This window comes from Oreochromis niloticus, linkage group LG7 (assembly GCF_001858045.2).
Source record: "Oreochromis niloticus isolate F11D_XX linkage group LG7, O_niloticus_UMD_NMBU, whole genome shotgun sequence".
Taxonomy (NCBI): domain Eukaryota; kingdom Metazoa; phylum Chordata; class Actinopteri; order Cichliformes; family Cichlidae; genus Oreochromis; species Oreochromis niloticus.
Genome location: NC_031972.2, coordinates 19,967,105 through 19,989,838, shown reverse-complemented (window position 1 = coordinate 19,989,838; position 22,734 = coordinate 19,967,105). Strand labels below are relative to the sequence as shown.

General features: G+C 39.5%; 1 protein-coding gene across 3 annotated transcripts in view; it reads right to left on the bottom strand.

Annotated features, from left to right (window-relative positions):
• astn2 (astrotactin 2) overlaps positions 1-22,734 on the bottom strand; it is a 292,012-nt gene that overhangs the window by 11,407 nt on the left and 257,871 nt on the right. For all 3 annotated transcript variants that reach the window (XM_025909010.1, XM_005459486.3, XM_003454979.4), the window contains exon 20: positions 14,586-14,727. In XM_025909010.1, coding sequence (XP_025764795.1) covers positions 14,586-14,727 — 142 coding nt within the window. The remainder of the gene's footprint in view (positions 1-14,585; positions 14,728-22,734) is intronic.

Below are 22,734 nucleotides of genomic sequence, written 5' to 3'. Positions count from 1 at the left end.
TTTGGACACACATCAGATGACCCTGTCCATAAATCAATCAAAGCCAAAGAATTGTTTTTTATTGCCTGAAGAATTTGTGTCAGCTTACAATATCTCATTACTTTGAAATCCTCCAGTCTGAGTGGCATTAGACTGGTGTACCAGCCCTAAATAAAACTGCCTGCCTTTTAATGTAAATTAGAAAAATTAGCTCAGCTCTGAATGAGCTCATTTGCAGATCACAAAGACTCCATGGTCCAAAGTAATAATGACAACACCCCATTAAAAGTCATTCACTTTTAAATACTGGATATTTCTGGAAACTCGTACGTCAGGAATACAGTGAATGACATCTCACACCCTCAAAGTGATCATTTTGTTGGGTGAGCTAGTCTCTATCATCCACACACATTTTAATCCTGAAATGCATCAGCCCAAAAAGGCCTTTCTGTGTGAAAGAATATTGCACTGTTAGGGCGCACATCCACATCTGATTTAACATTTGTCATGTGTTGGCAAAACAAAGCTGAAACAAATGTATGTTGTTTGCTGCTGCTTGCTTTGAAGCATGTCACTGGTTTGAAGTTCTCTTGCAGCTCTTGACTCTTGATAGCCATGAATATTCAAGTTATCATAACCACAAATTTGGCATTTTCCTACTGATTGGTAGCCCAAAATCAATAAGGGAGAGACCAAAAAGAAGGACAGACAAAAATGGAAAATAGTTGGGATGTGCCCAATAGACTCACAAGACATTTTTTAAAATATCTTTTATTAGAATGCTGTCATTGTGATTTAGTGTTGTTACGCCCCTCTCCTCACGTACCCCCACCCAGGATAGCCACCAAACACAATAAAACACAATAAACTAAAACAACAAAGAAAAACAACAAACAAGTGCTTCGATGGAAGGGCAGCACAGCTACCCAACTGAAACACACTTAGTAAAGGGACGTTGTTCAATCACAGTGAACACCTTCACTCACCCACTTAAAAGTAAAACAAACTGATATTCAGTCTCCACAAAAATGTCCAAACAATCCCGGACAAGCCCCCACTTAAATCGTAACAGTGTGATGTGATTTAGTTCTTTGTATGTTACTTTTGTAAACAAATAGCAAGCTGTGAGCAATCACTGCATGGTTGGACACACTTGCTAAGGCTTGCACCATGCTGTTGAGTCATGCAATACTGTGACAGATGAGTCATATTTATTCATTCAAGAGGTACATCTCACAAATGATGATTATCTTTGATTAATCAAAAAATTATTATCATTATTTATTTTTTAAATATATAACAATGTCATAACAATAAGTAATTTGGAAATAAGAAATATTGCACTGTTCATCCTGCTACATTAAAACATGTTACTATGAACTGAATGTAGTATTTACTGTTTCTTAAACAGCATGAGCCTTGTGCCCACGAAGTTAGGCTAGCGCCTTTAAATCTCAGAAATCAGCCTAATAAGAACTCACCTGTGCCATCACAGTAGCTAGACAGTAAAAGACAATAAAAAAGAAACAGAATGGTTTGAGAGGTGACATGAGTGCTAGCCAGGCAACGATGGATGTGGTGCACTTCAAGAGTGGGAAACCGCATAAAAACAATGCCAAGGAGCTGACATGGAGCTATCCAAACACCAAGAAAACAATGCAGAGCAGGCGGGAACATAAAGTATGTCCTAAATGTGGGAAATCACCCTGCCACCCAGCATGGCAGTGCCCTGCTAAGAATGCAGAATGCAACAAATGTGGTAAACAAGGACATTATGGGAAAGTATGTAGTTTCACCACGAAAATTAAAAAAGTTGAAGAGGACTTGGGTGAACTGTTGTTAGGAAAATCATGAGGTACCATGGGTGGCAGATATTAACATATAGGACAGTAAAGTGGCCTTCAAAATACATACTGGGGTCTGTGTTACAGCTGTTCCTAAGCAAGTGTTAGCAAGCAAGAGTCAAATACAGATAGCGGGACCTAGAAAAACCCAGAAATTGTCCTGGTGGAGCAAAATTAACTGTAACCTACAGCTGACATTGCTGAGTAGTAAGTGTGAATCAGATTTATAGCTACAGTTGAGAGCATAGACCAAGAGGTAGGCTTAGGAAGACGTATCCTGAGATCCGAGGTGGACTTGTTCAGAAGCTTAGGCCATTAAGCTTAAAACCAGATCTATGTTTTAACACAATGACAGCTCCTGCTAACACTCATGGACAAAGTGAAAAAGCCACTGGTGAGGATAGAAAACCTGTGATTATTAGCTGCATAGAGGAACCAGCTGCATAGAGACTGTGTGTGAATGTTAGATAGAAAGCATGTAGGTGCCCCAGAACACTTCCAGAGCAGAACAGTGCCTCAGGTTACGCCTGGTCTAGAAGGTGTTGTCTGCCATGTGGACAATATCCTATTGTGAGCAATGGAGCTTTGTGAACTGGTTAGGGAAGTTCATACCAAATGTGACTGAAAAAGATAAAACACTAAGAAACTTAGTGTCCAAGAGGAATCCATGGTGATGGGGTCATGAGGAGTACCAAGGACAGCCCGAAGCAGGAACTGTTTCTTGCCCCAGGAACAACAAAAAACTCATCTTGTGGTCTGTGTGTGGTGATGATACAAAAGATAAAGAGATATGGCCACCATTTAGTTACCATTCCAGGTCAATGATATTTACAGAACAGTAATATAATCAACTAGAAATTCCTTTAAAGCTAGAAACAGATCCAAAACCTCTTGTAAGTCTCCTAGATCTGCAGGGTTTGAACTAACTACAACCACAGATGCAAAGATTTAGGATCCACTTAATGATACTCCTACACAATTACACACACACACACCTGGAAAAAGCCTCACACTCTCTTTCACTCCCTGACAGCACCCTGATGAAAGATACTAAAATATATGTCAAGTCTATGCTGGATAATCTTCTAATAAGTGATAGATACCAGTTGTGTGTGAAACTTGTTTGTTTACAAATCGTGAAGTTCTGTGTTGAGGCTTTGGCCAGAAAGGAACCAGTTGGATGGATTGGTACAAGACTACTGGACTAAGAGGGCAGCTCTAGGTGTGCATGAAAACCTTTTTACTATGGCCTTCTCAACATTCTTTGGTAAAAATGCAGAGAATGTGATGGTCAGGCAGTATGGTGTCGTGGACTAAGCAGTAAAATAGGTGAGTTAGTTCTCAAATACAGCACATGCATCAAAGAAAGGGCAAACGTAAAAGAACCTCTAACGCCAATCAAATTTCTAGACAGTTCATGGCAAAAAGTAGCTGGGATTCACTCTAAGGGAAAATACCTTTTTTTATTTTACTCTTTCTTCTACATTCAGATCAGCCCACCAAGATTCAGAGATGTAGTCCTTTACTTGACATTAATATTTCCTTAACACAGCATCCATAAGATACTTCCAAACAACAAAAGATCACAGTTCCAAGGACATGAAATGAAAGAGTTTGCAGTTAACTATAGCTTTGAAAATGTAATCAGCAGCCCTAAATACCCTCAAAGTAACACTGAGGCAGTGCGTGCTATTCAAACTGTTCAAATCTGCTTAAAAAGCTCAGAGACCGTTATCATGCATTGTTGGCCTACAAAGAAGTGCCTCTGAGAAATGCCTACAGCCCTAACCAGCTACTCATGGGCAGTTGCCTGCATACCACATTGCCTATACTTCCAGAGAGGTTGCAGCCAGCTCTGTCAGACCTGCAATCATTGCAGCACAAGGACAGGGCACAAAGATGAATGCATGCCAAGTCTTTCAATAGGAGGTACAGAACAAGGGACCTTGCAAAGTTATGACCAGAGGGCCATGTTTGGAACTCTGATGTAAAAGCACAAGGCACAGTGATGATCCATACACGACAGCTCACTGTTCAAAAAGGGACACTGAGGAGAAATCCTTACCCTCAGGCTCTTGTACCAATGTTAGCACCAGAGCCTCGGGGTGAGAATTAGCAGCAACACCAACCAAAACTGGACTCTTCTGCAAAGTTAGGGTCTGGGACTCAGCAAAAACCTCAGAGCACACCTGACATCAAGAGAACAAGGTCACACAGAAAAACAGTAAAGCTGCAGAGACTTACACTATCAAAGCCTAACTGTATATTGTGATAAGGTGATTTTTTAGTGGGAAAAAGAGGAGTTAAAAACATGCCTTTAGAATATTCTGTGTGTTATTGTAATTGAGTCATAGTTCACCACAATTTTAAAATAAGGGATATGTTCTCTAATATAATCAATTTGACATTTAACCATTGAATATCGACAGAGTATTTACTGTCTGTGAAAGAGCCTAACACCACACAAAACACGTTCTTTATTGATACGTACAGAGAGAAACCATGGCTGATGTTTAACCTGTATTTTTTCATAAGACAGCAGGCAGTTTAGGTGTTTTTAAATGTTTTGTTTAATGGCGAGCGGTGGTTATGTCTGTGCAGGTGCTACTGGCACTCCATCAGAGAAGAAACAAGATAAAAGAAAAGCTGAAATACAGTGGTTGGTTCAGGAATTCAGGCTGGCAAAAGAATGGACAGAATGACAGAGGAATTTAGAAAATCTGTCTAACAGGTTAGGTGTCTGGAGACACTGCCATAAATAGTCTGGAGCAATTAGAAACAGCTGAGCAGGAAGCAAGAAGATGCAGGGCAGCTGGGAAGAAGAGAAGATTCTGGTTTTGTCAAGTGACTCAGAGAGTAATAGTATAGATATTATATTTAGTTATTAGTTATTCACTAAAAACAGGAAGGAGCAAAAACATGCATTTAATGAGTGTTTCTTACATAATTAAAAATACATCTGAATTAGGTTTTAGATGTTGACTATTTAAAACAGTAATAAATGTATAGTTTTTAGACATTCGTTGTTTTACAGTCGATTTGATTCAAATTCATGATTTATTTTCTACTGTCAGGCTCATTAAAGTAATTAAAGTCTCACCCCACTCTGTATACAGGAGATAAGATTTTGATTAGCCCACTTACATACATAAACAAACGCAACACCAACATAGACGTTTGTAGGTAGTACATGGTGACGAAAGCTGAAAGCCCAACAAGTAAATTTAGACATTATGAAGAATGATTTTCCACCCGGAGAAACAAAGTCTGGCTGAACACATGCAACTTTTACTATCTGACTTTTTGGTATCAATGAGTTTCACATAAATAATGTTAGATTATCCAGTACATTGGTTGTTTTCTGAAATGACATTTTCTGGAATGTGGCTCCAACTTTCGTAGAGCATTTTAGTCTGCAATGAAACATTAGGGCCATAGGAGCCTTGGTAATGATCAAGTATAAAGCCAATACCATTAGAGGTCTTATCAGGGCCTTGATTAAGACAAGTGGAGTTGCCTGCAAAAAAAGTGTCCTCAGACGTAATTCAGACGTAAGCTGTGCTCTTATCACAGAAAAACAACACTGCTGAGAATGTCTAAGCAAAGATAGCAGTGTTACAAAGTAAACTGCTTGGACCCTTAATATTGGTGTTTGTTAGTGGAAGCAGGACTTCTACAGATAAACATTATTGTTGTCCTCACAGATTCTTACTTAACTCTATTATGTTTTTAATCAGCTCTCCAAAAAAACTTGGGTTGTGAATTTTTTTTACCCCACAGGAGAGTGGGACTTTATTGTAGCTTTAGAGGCTGAATTATATATAAATCCACCAGCCTCTTTAATAAGCACATGTTGTTAGTGCTGGGTTGGAACCCCGTCTGCCTTCAGACTTGCCTTAATTCTTTGTGGTATAGATTCGACAAGGTTTCGGAAATCTTCCTCAGATTTTGGTCCATATTGACACGATCACATCCATGATGTGAATCTCCCTTTCCACTACATCCCAAAGGTGCTCTGGTGGATTGAGATCTGGTGACCATGGAGGCTGTTTAAATACAGAGAACTCATTGTCATGTTCAAATAAGCAGTTTAAGATGATTTGAACTTTGCACATTGACAGATGTGACAACCAGTGCGGTCTTCTGCTGCTTTTGACCATCTGCTTCAAGGTTCGACAACAACCATGCCATGTTCAAAGTAAATCACCTTTCTTCCTCATTCTGATGCTTGGTTTCAACTTCAGCAGATCATCGTGGCCATGTCTACATGCCTAACTCTACTGAGCTGCTGCCATTTGATTGGCTGATTACATATTTGCCTTAATGAGCGGTTGTACCTAACAAAGTGGGTTTATAAATAATGTGCATAGAGCACAGATAATTGATTAGTTTACTGATTAGTGAAGACAAGACACCAGGGCACCATGACTCTTGATTACACCATGAACAAACCACTCTCTGGTTAAGTGCTATTAGTAAAGCTACAGTATTCAAAATAATATAAAAATAATTAATTAAATAATCACTTTTACTACACATTTCTACCCACAGAAAAATAATAAGAGCAAAATTGCTGAGATGCAGTTTTAACTGAATTTTGTTTAATCTTAGATGCTAAGGTACTGCAAAATTACTACTGCAATTGTGTTGAATTTGTTCTTTGAATTTAAAAATGCTGTTTCTTAAAACCTCTGATCATGACCGAGAACATTACAGAATGGAAGCATCTGCAGTGTTGACAATAAGTATGCATCCCTGGTTAAGTCAGTCCAGCTGTTGCTGAGGAGAAGGTAACAAAAATTTACCCACTAAAACGAAAATAACATATGTAGTGGGAAGTGTGCCCTATCCGGGGAGGATGTGGAATTGCTGGTATTTGCCTACTGTTGTTTTGTTAAGCTGAAAATATAATCACAACATAGTGTTTAATGGAAGGTTTTTAAACTCTCTGGTAATGGAAAAAACTGAACATCATAAAAATGAGACAAATCGATTTAGTTGCAATAAATTATGATTTGAAACCCAGAACTGTGCCAGAGAATGACATACAAATTTAAATGAGTATGCTCTCTTGGTGACATAGTGCAATCTCTGATGACGTTTGAATTTTAATAATCACAACTTATAATAACTTTTAAATCAATGTTAGCTGAGCTTACAGGACTATATACAGTCCTGTGAAACTAAGCAAACCCCATGCTTCAGTAGCTTGACAAACCACCTTTAGCAGCAATAACTTGAAGAAATTGCTTTCTGTGTGACCTTATCAGTCTCTCACTTTGTTGCAGAGAAATTTTCTTCCCTCCCTTATTTACAGCATTGATTCAGTTTATTAAGATCTGCAGGCATTCTTTTATGCACAACTCTTTATTTAAGGTCATTCCACAGCATTTCAATTGGGTTGACTTCTAGAGTTTGACTGGAGCACTGTAACTGTACGAGCTTAATTTGTTTTTGTTTTTTTAGATATATGCCCAGATAAAATAGTTAAAAAACAGGCCTTTTTCATCAGAGCTCGACCACCTTAAATGACTGGTAATATGAGATGTTTGTGCTGGTATTCTGTTTGTTTTTTACCGAAAGAGGCACTGCGCATTAAGGCCAGACATCTTCTCTTTGGCCTGAGGTGTTCAAAAAAAAAAAACTTGTTCAGTTTTTCTTTAATTATACTGTCATAAACGTTAACATTTAACACGTGAATTAAAGCCTGTAGAGTCTGACATGTAGCTCTTGGATATCTAGCAATTGTTGCATGGTCTGACGTTGGGGCAAATCTGCTGGGATATCAGCCCCTGGACGATTGTGGCATTGTTATAATACAATTAATTAACTGTATTAATGCATTGTATAATGTATTAATGTACAAAAAACTGCCAAAACTTCTGCTTTTATATAGTGGTCATACTTTCTGATGAATAACTGGTCTATAGCATTTGATTAGTAGCATCTGGCTACTACTTACCCTCTTAATTCCTCTAGAAGCAATGGGGGTTTACATAGTTTTTTTCACAAGACTGCAAAGAGTTCTTTGAAAACTGTTTTGGTTTTTTGAAAACCACAGGGAAATAACTATCCCAGTGGGTAGGACAGTGGCACTGTTGCCTCACAGCAAGAAGGTCCTGGGTTTGAATCCATCACCTGACCTTTCTGTGCGGAGTTCATATGTTCTTCCTGTGTTTGCATTGGTTCTCTCTGAGTACTTCGATTTCTATCCAAAGAAGTCGAAGTACACCAGTCTGTTTCAACGTGACAGTTTGGTGACCTGTGTGCCTCCCCTTTCACCCTATGGCAGCTGGGATAGGCTCCAATTCAATTCAATTTCAATTTTACAGCGCCAAATCACAACAGCAGTCGCCTCAAGACGCTTTATATTGCAAGGTAGACCCTACAATAATACATAGAGAGAAAAAACCCAACAATCATATGACCGCCCATGAGCAAGCACTTTGGCGACAGTGGGAAGGAAAAACTCCCTCTTAACAGGAAGAAACCTCCAGCAGAACCAGACTCAGGGAGGGGCGGCCATCTGCCGCAACCGGTTAGGGTGAAAAAAAGAAGGCAGGATATGTGATGTGAGGTGATGTGATGGTGGTGCTTAAACCCAAGGCTGCAGCAATATTTCATGTCGAGAGATAACAATCCTCAGCACAAAGTGTCCTTTCTCCTTTATGTGCATTCAAAGCCCCAAAAATACACTCTTTCAAGGTTTGGAAAGTTCCACAGCTTGGACCAAGGAGGCAAATGATTTGAATGAGAAGCAGAGGAGGCCAACTTTGTCCACTGGGATCAACTATCATTGAACATAAGAGGTGGCCTGCAACGCCAAATATCAGCCACTTGAAAGGCAGTCTTGAGATCACTTCCCAGGCATTTCAACCCCTACTCACACCTCGAACATGTGACCTTAAAAACTCAGACAATGGCATGGTGAGGCAATGGCTTACAAAGGATTCACACCTTGGTTGCTGTGACTGCAGTGACCAATGGCTTAATTCACACCTTGGCTCATGTGACCCCTCACGATTCACATGATGACTGGGGAGTAAATAAGTCTCAGGATCACCTCCAAAGAGGACAAAATTATTATGGGTGAATTACTTGGAACTCTCCATCAGTTTTTGGAGCTGATGAAGCCTCTTAGATTAGAAGTGAAATGCCTTCAAAGGTCTTGAAACATATTCAAGCATTTAGGACTAACATGATCTGTATGACTAAGAACTTGCACAGACATACAACCAGGAGACTGTGACTCATGTTACATTTGGAAAGTTGAACTGGACTTTTTTTTGTTTTCACTAGCCTTAAAATTCCTTTCACTCACTGTTTGGTTTAGTTTAAATATTCAAAATTTTTTGGTTTAGTTAAGGCACTAAGAAATACAAGGTTGCTGGTTACTTTAAACCTAAATGGTGAAAAATGATCCTATCAAGTGTGTGAAACTTTGACACTACAGGGGTCTTTTTCAAGCATGAGTCACACAGTACACCGTGTAGTTATCTATGAAACACAGAAAAATAGCTTTTTGACAGAAGCCATATTTGACCCACTGTGGGTGAAAACAGGCTGAATTAGCTTAGATTATTAGATTCCTGAAAGTAGCCACCCTTTGCTTTTTTGACAGCACTGCAAGCCCTTGGCCTTCTCTCGATGAGCTTCATGATGTAGTCACCTGTCAGGGTGCCTTGTCAGGGTCCATTTGTGGAATTTCTTGCCTTCTTAATGGGGTTGGGACCATCAGTTGTGTTGTGCAGAAGTCAGGTTAGTACAGAGCTAACAGCCTTATTTGACAACTGTTTATGGCAACAACATATTATACACCATATTATGGCAAGAACCACTCAGCTAAGTAAAGAGGAACGACAATCTATCATTACTTCAAGAACTTTGAATGTGTCCCCAAGTGCAGTCACAAAAACCACCAAGCACTACAACAAAACTGGCTCACATGAGGAAAGGAAAACCAAGAGTCACCTCTGCTACTGACGATAAATTCATCCAGGTCACCAGGCTGGGAAATCACAAGTTAACAGCACCTCAGATAAATGCCACACAGAGTTCCAGCAGCAGACACATCTCCACATCAACTGTTCAGAGGACACTAATCATAAATCAGGCCTGGTCAAATAGCTGCAAAGAAACCACGACTAAGGAAAAGCAAGACTGGTTTTTCCAAGAAACACAAGGAATGGACATTAGACCAGTGGAAATCTGTGCTTTGGCCTGGTGACTCGAAATCTGAGATCTTTGGTTCCACCCGTCATGTCTTTGTGCGGTGCGCAAAAGGTGAGTATTTATTTGTCAAACAGGACAATGACCCCAAACACACCTCCAGGCTGTGTAAGAGCTATTTGACCAAGCAGGAGAGTGATGGAGTGCTGTGCCAAATGGCCTGGCCTCCACAGTGCTAAACCCAATGGAGATGGTTTGGGATGAGATGGACCAGAGTGAAGGCAAAAGGGCCAATGGGTGCTCAGCATCTCTGGGAACTCCTTCAAGACTGTTGGAAAACCATTTCAGGTGACAACCTCATGAATCATCGAGAGAATCCCAAGAGTGTGCAAAGCAGTAATCGAAGCAAAGGGTGGCTTCTTTAAAGAATCTAACATATAAAACATGTTTTGAGTTATTTAACACTTTTACATAATTCCATACAGGGAGTGCAGAATTATTAGGTAAATGAGTATTTTGTCCACATCATCCTCTTCATGCATGTTGTCTTACTCCAAGCTGTATAGGCTCGAAAGCCTACTACCAATTAAGCATATTAGGTGATGTGCATCTCTGTAATGAGAAGGGGTGTGGTCTAATGACATCAACACCCTATATCAGGTGTGCATAATTATTAGGCAACTTCCTTTCCTTTGGCAAATTGGGTCAAAAGAAGGACTTGACAGGCTCAGAAAAGTCAAAAATAGTGAGATATCTTGCAGAGGGATGCAGCAGTCTTAAAATTGCAAAGCTCCTGAAGCGTGATCATCGAACAATCAAGCCTTTCATTCAAAATAGTCAACAGGGTCGCATGAAGCGTGTGGAAAAACCAAGGCGCAAAATAACTGCCCATGAACTGAGAAAAGTCAAGCATGCAGCTGCCAAGATGCCACTTGCCACCAGTTTGGCCATATTTCAGAGCTGCAACATCACTGGAGTGCCCAAAAGCACAAGCTGTGCAATACTCAGAGACATGGCCAAGGTAAGAAAGGCTGGAAGACGACCACCACTGAACAAGACACACAAGCTGAAACGTCAAGACTGGGCCAAGAAATATCTCAAGACTGATTTTTCTAAGGTTTTATGGACTGATGAAATGAGAGTGAGTCTTGATGGGCCAGATGGATGGGCCCGTGGCTGGATTGGTAAAGGGCAGAGAGCTCCAGTCCGACTCAGACGCCAGCAAGGTGGAGGTGGAGTACTGGTTTGGGCTGGTATCATCAAAGATGAGCTTGTGGGGCCTTTTCGGGTTGAGGATGGAGTCGAGCTCAACTCCCAGTCCTACTGCCAGTTTCTGGAAGACACCTTCTTCAAGCAGTGGTACAGGAAGAAGTCTGCATCCTTCAAGAAAAACATGATTTTCATGCAGGACAATGCTCCATCACACGCGTCCAAGTACTCCACAGCGTGGCTGGCAAGAAAGGGTATAAAAGAAGAAAAACTAATGACATGGCCTCCTTGTTCACCTGATCTGAACCCCATTGAGAACCTGTGGTCCATCATCAAATGTGAGATTTACAAGGAGGGAAAACAGTACACCTCTCTGAACAGTGTCTGGGAGGCTGTGGTTGCTGCTGCACGCAATGTTGATGGTGAACAGATCAAAACACTGACAGAATCCATGGATGGCAGGCTTTTGAGTGTCCTTGCAAAGAAAGGTGGCTATATTGGTCGCTGATTTGTTTTTGTTTTGTTTTTGAATGTCAGAAATGTATATTTGTGAATGTGGAGATGTTATATTGGTTTCACTGGTAAAAATAAATAATTGAAATGGGTATATATTTGTTTTTTGTTAAGTTGCCTAATAATTATGCACAGTAATAGTCACCTGCACACACAGATATCCCCCTAAAATAGCTAAAACTAAAAACAAACTAAAAACTACTTCCAAAAACATTCAGCTTTGATATTAATGAGTTTTTTGGGTTCACTGAGAACATGGTTGTTGTTCAATAATAAAATTATTCCTCAAATATACAACTTGCCTAATAATTCTGCACTCCCTGTATACAGTACCAGTCGAGCATTTGGACACACCTTCTGATTTAATGTTTTTTTTTTTTCATAAATTGTTTAATAAATTGTTTAAATTGTAGATTATCACTGAAGGCATCAAAACTATGGAGCAGTTCGAGTATGGAGCTGAAGCAATGTCCAAACATAAAGCAGTTCAAAAAGAGTTATAACGATATGATCTTCATGAGTAATAAAGAAAGGGAAAATGTTGAAATTCAGTGAAAGTCTCTGTTTAGGAAATTTTATTCATGCTCATTGAATTGTACAAATAACTTTTCAAAACTGGAGGTATTGGTGTGGAGGTAAAGTTATAGGATCACAAAAACATAATGATATGATGTGGTGTCTATATTATATTAGAAATATGTTTGTTATTATTACTGCAGATTATATCAGTAAGGAAGCTGATTAAATATTGACCGATAGCTTATGGCAAAGAGTGGATTTAACTTCCACTCTTTGCCATAAGTTATCTTCCCACTCCTTTTCAATATGTAACTGAATCACTACAGGTGAAGCAATATTGAAATATATTAGCTTTATTTTGTATCTTTTTTTTTCTTCTTTTATTTGCTAAATGAACTTTGTATGTTGTTTACATAATCTTAATAAATTAACAAGCAAACTATGAATGAACACGTACAGGGAGCGCAGAATTATTAGGCAAGTTGTATATTTGAGGAATAATTTTATTATTGAACAACAACCATGTTCTCAATGAACCCAAAAAACTCATTAATATCAAAGCTGAATGTTTTTGGAATTAGTTTTTAGTTTGTTTTTAGTTTTAGCTATTTTAGGGGGATATCTGTGTGTGCAGGTGACTATTACTGTGCATAATTATTAGGCAACTTAACAAAAAACAAATATATACCCATTTCAATTATTTATTTTTACCAGTGAAACCAATATAACATCTCCACATTCACAAATATACATTTCTGACATTCAAAAACAAAACAAAAACAAATCAGCGACCAATATAGCCACCTTTCTTTGCAAGGACACTCAAAAGCCTGCCATCCATGGATCCTGTCAGTGTTTTGATCTGTTCACCATCAACATTGCGTGCAGCAGCAACCACAGCCTCCCAGACACTGTTCAGAGAGGTGTACTGTTTTCCCTCCTTGTAAATCTCACATTTGATGATGGACCACAGGTTCTCAATGGGGTTCAGATCAGGTGAACAAGGAGGCCATGTCATTAGTTTTTCTTCTTTTATACCCTTTCTTGCCAGCCACGCTGTGGAGTACTTGGACGCGTGTGATGGAGCATTGTCCTGCATGAAAATCATGTTTTTCTTGAAGGATGCAGACTTCTTCCTGTACCACTGCTTGAAGAAGGTGTCTTCCAGAAACTGGCAGTAGGACTGGGAGTTGAGCTCGACTCCATCCTCAACCCGAAAAGGCCCCACAAGCTCATCTTTGATGATACCAGCCCAAACCAGTACTCCACCTCCACCTTGCTGGCGTCTGAGTCGGACTGGAGCTCTCTGCCCTTTACCAATCCAGCCACGGGCCCATCCATCTGGCCCATCAAGACTCACTCTCATTTCATCAGTCCATAAAACCTTAGAAAAATCAGTCTTGAGATATTTCTTGGCCCAGTCTTGACGTTTCAGCTTGTGTGTCTTGTTCAGTGGTGGTCGTCTTTCAGCCTTTCTTACCTTGGCCATGTCTCTGAGTATTGCACACCTTGTGCTTTTGGGCACTCCAGTGATGTTGCAGCTCTGAAATATGGCCAAACTGGTGGCAAGTGGCATCTTGGCAGCTGCACGCTTGACTTTTCTCAGTTCATGGGCAGTTATTTTGCACCTTGGTTTTTCCACACGCTTCTTGCGACCCTGTTGACTATTTTGAATGAAAGGCTTGATTGTTCGATGATCACGCTTCAGGAGCTTTGCAATTTTAAGACTGCTGCATCCCTCTGCAAGATATCTCACTATTTTTGACTTTTCTGAGCCTGTCAAGTCCTTCTTTTGACCCATTTTGCCAAAGGAAAGGAAGTTGCCTAATAATTATGCACACCTGATATAGGGTGTTGATGTCATTAGACCACACCCCTTCTCATTACAGAGATGCACATCACCTAATATGCTTAATTGGTAGTAGGCTTTCGAGCCTATACAGCTTGGAGTAAGACAACATGCATGAAGAGGATGATGTGGACAAAATACTCATTTGCCTAATAATTCTGCACTCCCTGTATTGTAGGGTAGTGTTTTGTACATTTGCATAGCAAGCAAAACCTCCCCAGTTTGATCCTGGAATGGGACTCAAATCCCTTTGTGGCTGCGTCAGGAAGGGCATCCGTCAAGAGAACTTGGCCAAATTAAACATGTGGAGCTACCTCTTGGCTCTTGGTGAATAGTGGAGCAACAAACAATCTAAACTTGATTTTCATTGTAATGGTGATGATCTTTCTATTCTTTTAGGGCCGTTGAGAGAAAATGTTTCTGCCCACTGATCTTAAGAGGCAGTGACAAACACCATTGGCTTGGTGTAGTTCAATGAGGCAGAGGGCAAAGAAGAGACTTACTTGTAGAGGCTGTCAGGTTCCAGGCACTTGAAGACCACTGAATATAGCACAGAGTGGGGATGGTCTCCACTCCTCCTCCCAGCAACAACACAGGATGAACCCAAACCAGAAAACAGATCATCCATCAAGCTCAGGACCTCACCTTATAAAGAGATAACATTGGAAAGAAAGGGAAAACAATAAAAGCATGAACTGAAGTCTGAACCAAAGAAAGGTTCTTACAAAAAGGTCACTTTGGATATGTTATTTGGCCTGTTTTACTATTAAATATTTTGAGGGGGGAAAAAATGAACAATTGCTAACGTATCTTTCAACATTGCATTTTATCTATTGTTCCATCTATTGCGAAACAATCCCACATGTTTTGGTTCCACCACATGTTTTAACATAAGAAAAACAACAGTGCAAAACACGAGCTTAGTCATGAATGGATTTCTACATTTAGGCATGGAGCTCGTGTAACTGTGCAATTTGAATTGTGTTGTTTCACGTCTGCCTGCTCAAGCCGAGGCCATAATAAATGGGACTTTTTACTGTCAGGAACCCATTCACATTACATTACAGAACTGTAAAAAGAACAGGATTTCATACACTTTTTGACTTATTGTACATGCTACTATTACACTGACACCTCCCTGAACACAGTGGTGTCTCAAAAAACAGCTTACTTTACAATCTGTGCAAGAAAAGCAATGCACCATTGTTCATTTAGACACAGGCATACACAACATCAGTTTCCAGTACTCATGGGGGTGATGGAAAAAAGCGAGACCTGTCAAACTACTGTGGTTTAAAAGCTCTCAAATAGTTGGATTTTAAACTATTTCTACATGAGGTAAAGGGCAGCTTAATTTTAGCTTATGATACGTGTGCCAAATTATAAACACAGAGAGTCTGGCTGGTGGGGCACAAGGGGATGGCAAGAAAAGGTTGCAAGGAAGAGGAAAAAGAACTGCACGAATGAATGATTTGACCTTTTCACAGAAAGAGCTCTGTGTATAGCAGGTTGCCCCCAAACACATTCCAGCACTATTACAGGATTACTCCTCCAAAGGTCTTACCTTTCTAAACATCACTCTAAAACTGTATTAATTTATATTGTTGTTAAAACCCACATAAGGCTGGAAGTAAGTTGTGATTACTGGTATCAGTTTTGTTCAAAACAACATCTCAGGGATGTTGGTGGTGTGTCGTGTAGCACACAGTTCAAATAGAAATTAAACTTTATCTTTTACCTTAAGCAACTTTCAACAATAAAAAAAACCAACTGAACATCACAGAGTCTAAAATAAAAAAAATAATAATAATACAAAAAAAACACAGCATGCACAAATGTTCAGTAAAATAAAAAAAATAAAAAAGGTCAGGAGAGAACTAGTAAAGAGCGAGGGTGTACAAGAAAAAAGGCAGTGAGTTTTATGATTATGTTTTATGATTTTGGACGTGGTCGAGGAGAAGAATGATGTCGTCAGGGGATGTTTTGATGATCAGGATAAATCAAAAAGTTGAAACGCGACTAAAGTATACTTCAGAAGTTTTTGGAGAAGTTGGGGAGATTTGTCATTTTTATTTTTATTATTATTATTCTGACTTGCAAAAATCAAGTGACAGGGCTACTGACAAACTGAGAGCTTAGTCTCTGACAAGTAAGTTATTGTTTATTGCTAAGACAAAATTAGTGGGGGGTTTTGTTTGTTTGTTTTAAACGGCACTTTCAAAAACTTGGCAGACAAGAATATCTCTGAAGATTTGAAATAGCGTATTCACACAAACCTTCTAGGACATGATTTTTGCATAAATTAAGTAGTGACAAGTAAAAATAGATAAAAGGATTAAATGAAAGAGATACATCTGGCAAGCTGTAGTAGATTACCCAGTAACTGCCATCAATTCATAACTCACTTATCTTGTATTAGAGAAGCACGAGCAGGTTTCCTTAACAGTTATAATAAACACTTGAAGTTCTCCCTGTGCCTGCATGTGTTCCCTCCAGCTACACTGGCTTCCTTGGACAGTCTAAGGATGTGCTCGGTTTTCGTTAATTAGTGATTTAGTTAGGTATTATTGGACATACGGTACAGTACGTATATTTAAATAGCAGCATTTGGTATTAATTAGCTGATCAAAAAGAAAAATTACTATACAATTATCAATTCAAAGAGTCACCAAAAACCATAGTGGGTACTAACATAACTATTAAATAACTAATAAATATTTTAATTATTCTTACAACAAATTATTAAACCAATGAGACTACCCTCTTTCCATATCAATTTACAATACAATTTATGCAGCACAACACAACCCAGTCCTTTAGACTGATCCTTCATAGGAACACTGACAGTTCTGGCACCTTGAGAGTGATGAGGAGTACTTTGAAATATTGCTCACAGCATGCGACTATAAAAAAGCAGAGCTAACAAAAATTGAAAGCATTCAGTTTTTGTTCAGAATAATAAAGACAGATTACCGTGCCTGATCTGTACCCTGAAAGCAACTCTAAATTCCTTCTAACATGCTTTGAGCATCAGTAAGAGCAGAAACGTACCATATAAATACCAGTCCACTTACCAAAGGGTTGAAGAGAACTTAAAATACAGATTTGTGTTTTAGAACTTGGCCTCACAATATCAACATAAGTTTTGTGCAGATCATTACCAAAATCTACAAGAAGAATAATTCATTCACTGCCATAACACATAGTGCAGGACTGGGGGCAAGCATGTGTACTTTGGTACCCCATGCTTACAATCTTCTGTTTTAGAGAGTATGGAGAGGATGTGCATGTCTATTTCCATCTGGTATCACAGGAGAGGAAACGTGAGGAGGGTTTGTGTCTGTATGCATCCCTAGGAGTGGAGAATGGGGTGATTAACTGAATATGTTCACACGTGCAAAATGATGTATGACTCAACTGCTAAAGTGGAAGTTTTTTTTACAAGCTATTGGCACACATATTGGCACACATGTTTGGCTGTGTCTATGCGTGTTTTTCATTTCTACTCAAGACTTTCAAATGTGATAGCTTAAAAGGGGATATCTTGTAAGTGATTTCATATCAGAATTAGGTCAAGATAATCAAAATCCAATCCATTAACAATAGAATAAGATATGTGAGCACACCCAGAAGCAGCATTTATTGTTATGAGGGTTCCTCATGGGTAGGCCTGTGGTCCGTCAACATTTCTGTCAATACCGAAGCCAAACAGCTCACAGCTGGCAAAAATTAAGGCCCCTGAAATTCTATTACGGTAAAAGCCATTTTGCGTGTTCTCCAGCTTACATGGCGATTAAAACCTCATGGTAAATGCCAGGTGACCTTTTTAGTAAGCAGAGAAAAGAACAAATAACAGCAAATCATGGGAAAGTGACGACTTGGGCTGACTGACAGTGTACAAGAGAACCACTCTGATTCAAACACATCCTGGCCTTGTAACTATGATGTAGTTGCAAACAAGTCAAGATAAGTTTATTTGTACAGACCGATATCATATACAATGTCTCAAAGAGCTTTGCTGCGCCACAACAGAAAAAGTTCCTGACCCAGGCTGGTGCAAAGTCTCTGAAAAAACAAAACAAAACAAGGAATACCCCTCTCGGAAAACCTTGGCACGTAACAAAACACAAAAAGGAGGAGGTAGGGAGGGCAAAAGAGGAAAAGAGAATCAAAGAGGTCCTTCCTTCACGGAAAGCATGAGGTGCATAAGTAGCAGCAAGTGGAAGACACAATAACAAAAATAACTGCAGCACACAAAAACACAACTGTGGTATTATAAAAGAGTAAATGTGTATGCAGAGAAAATCTACACATGTACTGTGGACTGTATTCATATTCACGTTTATGTGCATCTTCTGAACTTGAATGTGGAAATGTGTGCACATGTGGGGGTATTCTGTCTTTAAACCAAACTTGCCATTCTGTTATGGCAGACATAGCCTTTCACTTACAGTTCCTAATTCATGCACTGTGAAACTGCTTTAGCCATTACTAGAGCTGGGCGACATGACCCAAAATTCATATCTCGATAGCCTCCAGTTTACTGCATCTGAGGACAGGAATGAGCCATACAGGTCTCAATAAACAAGAGTCACATTTATGACTCCAATGGCACTCTACGGGTTTGTTTCTTAATGAAGACAGCTATCTCCAAAAGTTGAATCTGTTCATCTGGACGTAGCGTTTTGTGGGAGAAACGTTTCGTCAATCATCCAAGTGACTTCTTCAGTCTCAGCTGACTGCAGGTTTCCCCAAACCTTATAAACAGTAGGTCTGTGAAGGTTCTCAGTCATCCAGGTCATCGTAGTCAAAGGAGTTTGCAAAGAAAAGCGTCTGGACTTCTTTAAGTTGCTTGAAGACGTTTCACGAGGGGGGTCCTTTGTCCCTCCTTGGGGGGATACTCCCACTGGGTTCAAATCTGGGACTCTCGGCCATTTGACCTTAGAACTGAAGAAGCTTCTCGGATGAGAGGTGAAACGTCTTCAAGCAACTTAAAGAAGTCCAGACGCTTTTCTTTGCAAACTCCTTTGGCCTTATAAACAGTACATTTGCATAATGACTGAAACCAGCCCACTGAAGGAACAATGGGCTGTGAGGTCAGTTCCTTAATCATAATTATGTAAATTCTCATGACCATTGATCAACAACCACTTACCAAAACCCACTGATCAAAGAACACTGATCAATGGCCATGAGTACCATTCACAGAGAGTTGGGGAATGGCTGCAATCACAGCATTGTAAGATGGTGAAAGATGTACCCTTAGGCCCCCTCCTCGATTCAGAGATGGTCTTTCCCTCTTCACGTAAATGGCCTCCTTGACTCCGCGCTCAAACCAGCGTTCTTCCCTGTCCAGGATGTGTACATCCTCATCATTGAAAGAGTGTCCACTGGCCTGTAGGTGTAAATAGACTACAGAGTCCTGGCCTGATGAGGTAGCTCTTCTGTGTTGTGCCATGGCATCCCCTGGAAAAGGCGGTGATATTTGAGGCGGTCAATGATTTTGTCCTTTTCAAGGTCTTGAAGGCAAGCTTCCCCAATTTGTTCTGCATATACTATAAAATTTAACTAACTAACTAACTAACTAACTAAGTGTGACCTGCTCCAGCGTCTCCTCCATATTTGGGTGCCACCACAATAACTGCATTCCTTCTGGCCAGTATTTAACTACTGCTTCAGGAGTCCTCCAGACCAACCAGCCTTCTTCCCAACAGATGGTTGCCTTCTATGGCAGGCAACTATGACCTTCTGACCACAGCTCCTAAATGAGTGTTTCTGCAACTGAGTCTTTGAAGATGGCCAACTCAGATTCTATGTCCCCCATCTCCCTTGGGATGCAATTAACTGTTCAGTAACTGCAGGGTTTACCATTTCTGTCCAGCAGTCTTTCCTGCCATCTGATCCAACTCACCACTAGTTGGTCAGCTCTGCTAATCTCTTCAACCTTGTGTCTAATCACTGACCAATGGGCTAAGGTGCTTTGGTAAAATTTAAACTTGTGCTCTGCTTTAGGTCAGGCCATTCCTACAAATGACCTCTCTTCCAGTCCACTATCCAAGATCTCATCCAGAATCGCCTTGCCATCCAGAGCCTTGCTCTCTGTGACTCAGTCATGCAGAGGTGACCCTCTCACTCTGTAGTGCAAATTCCATGACTGCAGCGCTCAGCCAGCCAGGGGCTTGTTAGTATCCCCACAAACTCCCTGGTGCCTCTCATTATATGCAAAATCTGGATAAGGATAGAGTCCAGCCCCCCTCAGCGGTTTGGTTCCAGAACCCTTGTGTAGAGGTGAGCCCAAATATAATTAGTTGGTACCACTCCACCTAACACACTACCTTTTTAAAAAAATATTTTTAAACAGATAAAAAAAGCTGTTAGCAAGCTTGTCTTCCTGATCTGGCTCCAAGAGCGGGTCCTGGTTTCCCTCACTGAGGAAGCTGCACCATCTCAGATGCAATTCTTTTTTCCTTTTTTTTTTTTAATGAGACTGGTGACGTTTCATTTTACTGGAATTGTTGCTCAATATGATTCATGTTTTCTACAATCACAGTGTTGCTTTGTCAAAGTGAATATAATCTGCACAACACACTATTCGCTGAACTTTTTCTTCCTCATTTAAGTTATTTCTTGAAAGTATTGGCTGTTGAGATGACATATTGTTCCTGAGCAGGAACTAATCCTATGGACAAACTCAGTGGAATGCTTACATCTTGATAACACATTCATTTGCAAGAGTAAAAAGAGCATTACGTCAGAGTTTTGCAGTTATCTGAAATTAATCAACTTCCCTTCAGCTAATAATAATTGAGTTTTTACCCAGGCCATCGTTTAATCAAAGATAAGATATCATATTTAAATGTAAAATAACATATGGGTATGAATGAAAGCATGAAGAAACAAGTTTAGCAGATGTAATGACAAAACCGATTAATTAATTATTTGATCATCCTTAAGGATTAATTTAAATGTTTAATTGCACTGTCATCCTGCTTGCCATAGTTATACAGTTCTATTAAAGGCAGCTCTTATAGGGAGAAGGTCAAATGAGGTTACAGCTAGATGACAAAGTGGCATGCAAACTGAAAATTGTTTCATGGACACAAGCCTTGACTACCTACTGTTGAAAAAATTTGATCTGACTTGAGCTATTATAGATATGCAATATCTGGTGCTCTGGATGTTTATCAGCTTCTTTATTTTTGTTTGTTTCCTTTTCAGAATAATATGGGACACTGGCTATGACTACCTGTGAATTAAAATCTGTTAGGCAGTGACCTTACCTTACCTTTTCTACATAGCAAGAAATTGGCTCAGAAGGGGTTGCTTTCTTACAGACTAATGGCCTCGTAGGGCCATCTGTACCACGTCTGGTCATTTTTATTGCTTTTGGCTTTGCTTTTTCCTTTTGGCCCTCCTGCTGAATCTGAATTAAGACAAGAGGTGTCAGTACTGACAGGCTGTTTGGTTGTATCTTACTGTTGTGCTGCACTGTTTGATGAATTGATTTGCAGTGTCATCCTTTACCTGCTATACAAGGAGAATAGTGTAAACTCATGGCATCAACTAGTTCTATTGTACAACACTGTGAGGAGACTTGTGTAGCGAGGCATTAAACTAAAACCACTTGTGTCAGCTAACACAGTGGCCAGCACAGGCATTGTGTTTCTGGACATTCACGCTTAGTTAGATTTGACTGAGTATACATACAAAATGGAAATATTTTTATAATGAAGTTTCAACAAAAAGTAGAGATGAATGAGAATTTTGACCTTTTTTTTTTCTTTTTTTACTTTTTATTCTCAAAAGACAACACGGGCAATGAAAAAAAAAATGAGGGAACATTTACTATTGTGAATGAAGCTTAATGTGTGAGTTTCATGTGTAAGTGTTTGAATGATACTGGCCTGATCTATTTATAATTCTTATAACTTTCTTTTATAGCACATAAACTGGATCAGTATTTGCTTTGTATGTGTCCCTGTACTGCTAAACGTACACAATGTGTGGAATTAATAGGGAACAACAAAGTAAACATAATAATTTTGATTTACTCCTCTACACAATCACAACTAATATTCACACAAGCCACTGACATCCAATTTCCCAGATATAAATATCCCATGATGTCACTGGCATTGATCCAAGTCCAAGACTGAGTTATTTACCATCACTACTTTGGCTTCCTCAGGGGTTCCATTTATTTGTATCATCGCTTTAACAATTTATTTTCCATGATTAGTGTATCTTATTTTGTTTCATTATCTTTGTCTGCCAATAGCAGTGTTCTTCTTTTTTTTGAGATGTTCATCCCGCTCAGGTTCTTCACTTGTCTTAGTAGCTCAGTCTTGTGCTATTAACAACCCTAACAGGAATTGTTTTGGTGTCTATTCAGGGTGGGATGTGTTGGCTACTACAGTGATACATTTAATTGCAATTTTCTTGCTTTAAAAGGACTTAATAAGTTGCCATTTCTTTCTTTTTTTTCAGCTCTTGCATCATGGCACCCTCAGCTCTACTTCCAGCCATTTCATCTGCATAAGTTCGGTGTGTAGATTAAACATTTCGTGGTTGTTTATTGTTCCAGGTCGTTGAGCTTTCCTTCCCTTAAGTAGTTATCTTGCCTTTCTCTTTAACAATATTCTTTAGTTGTCA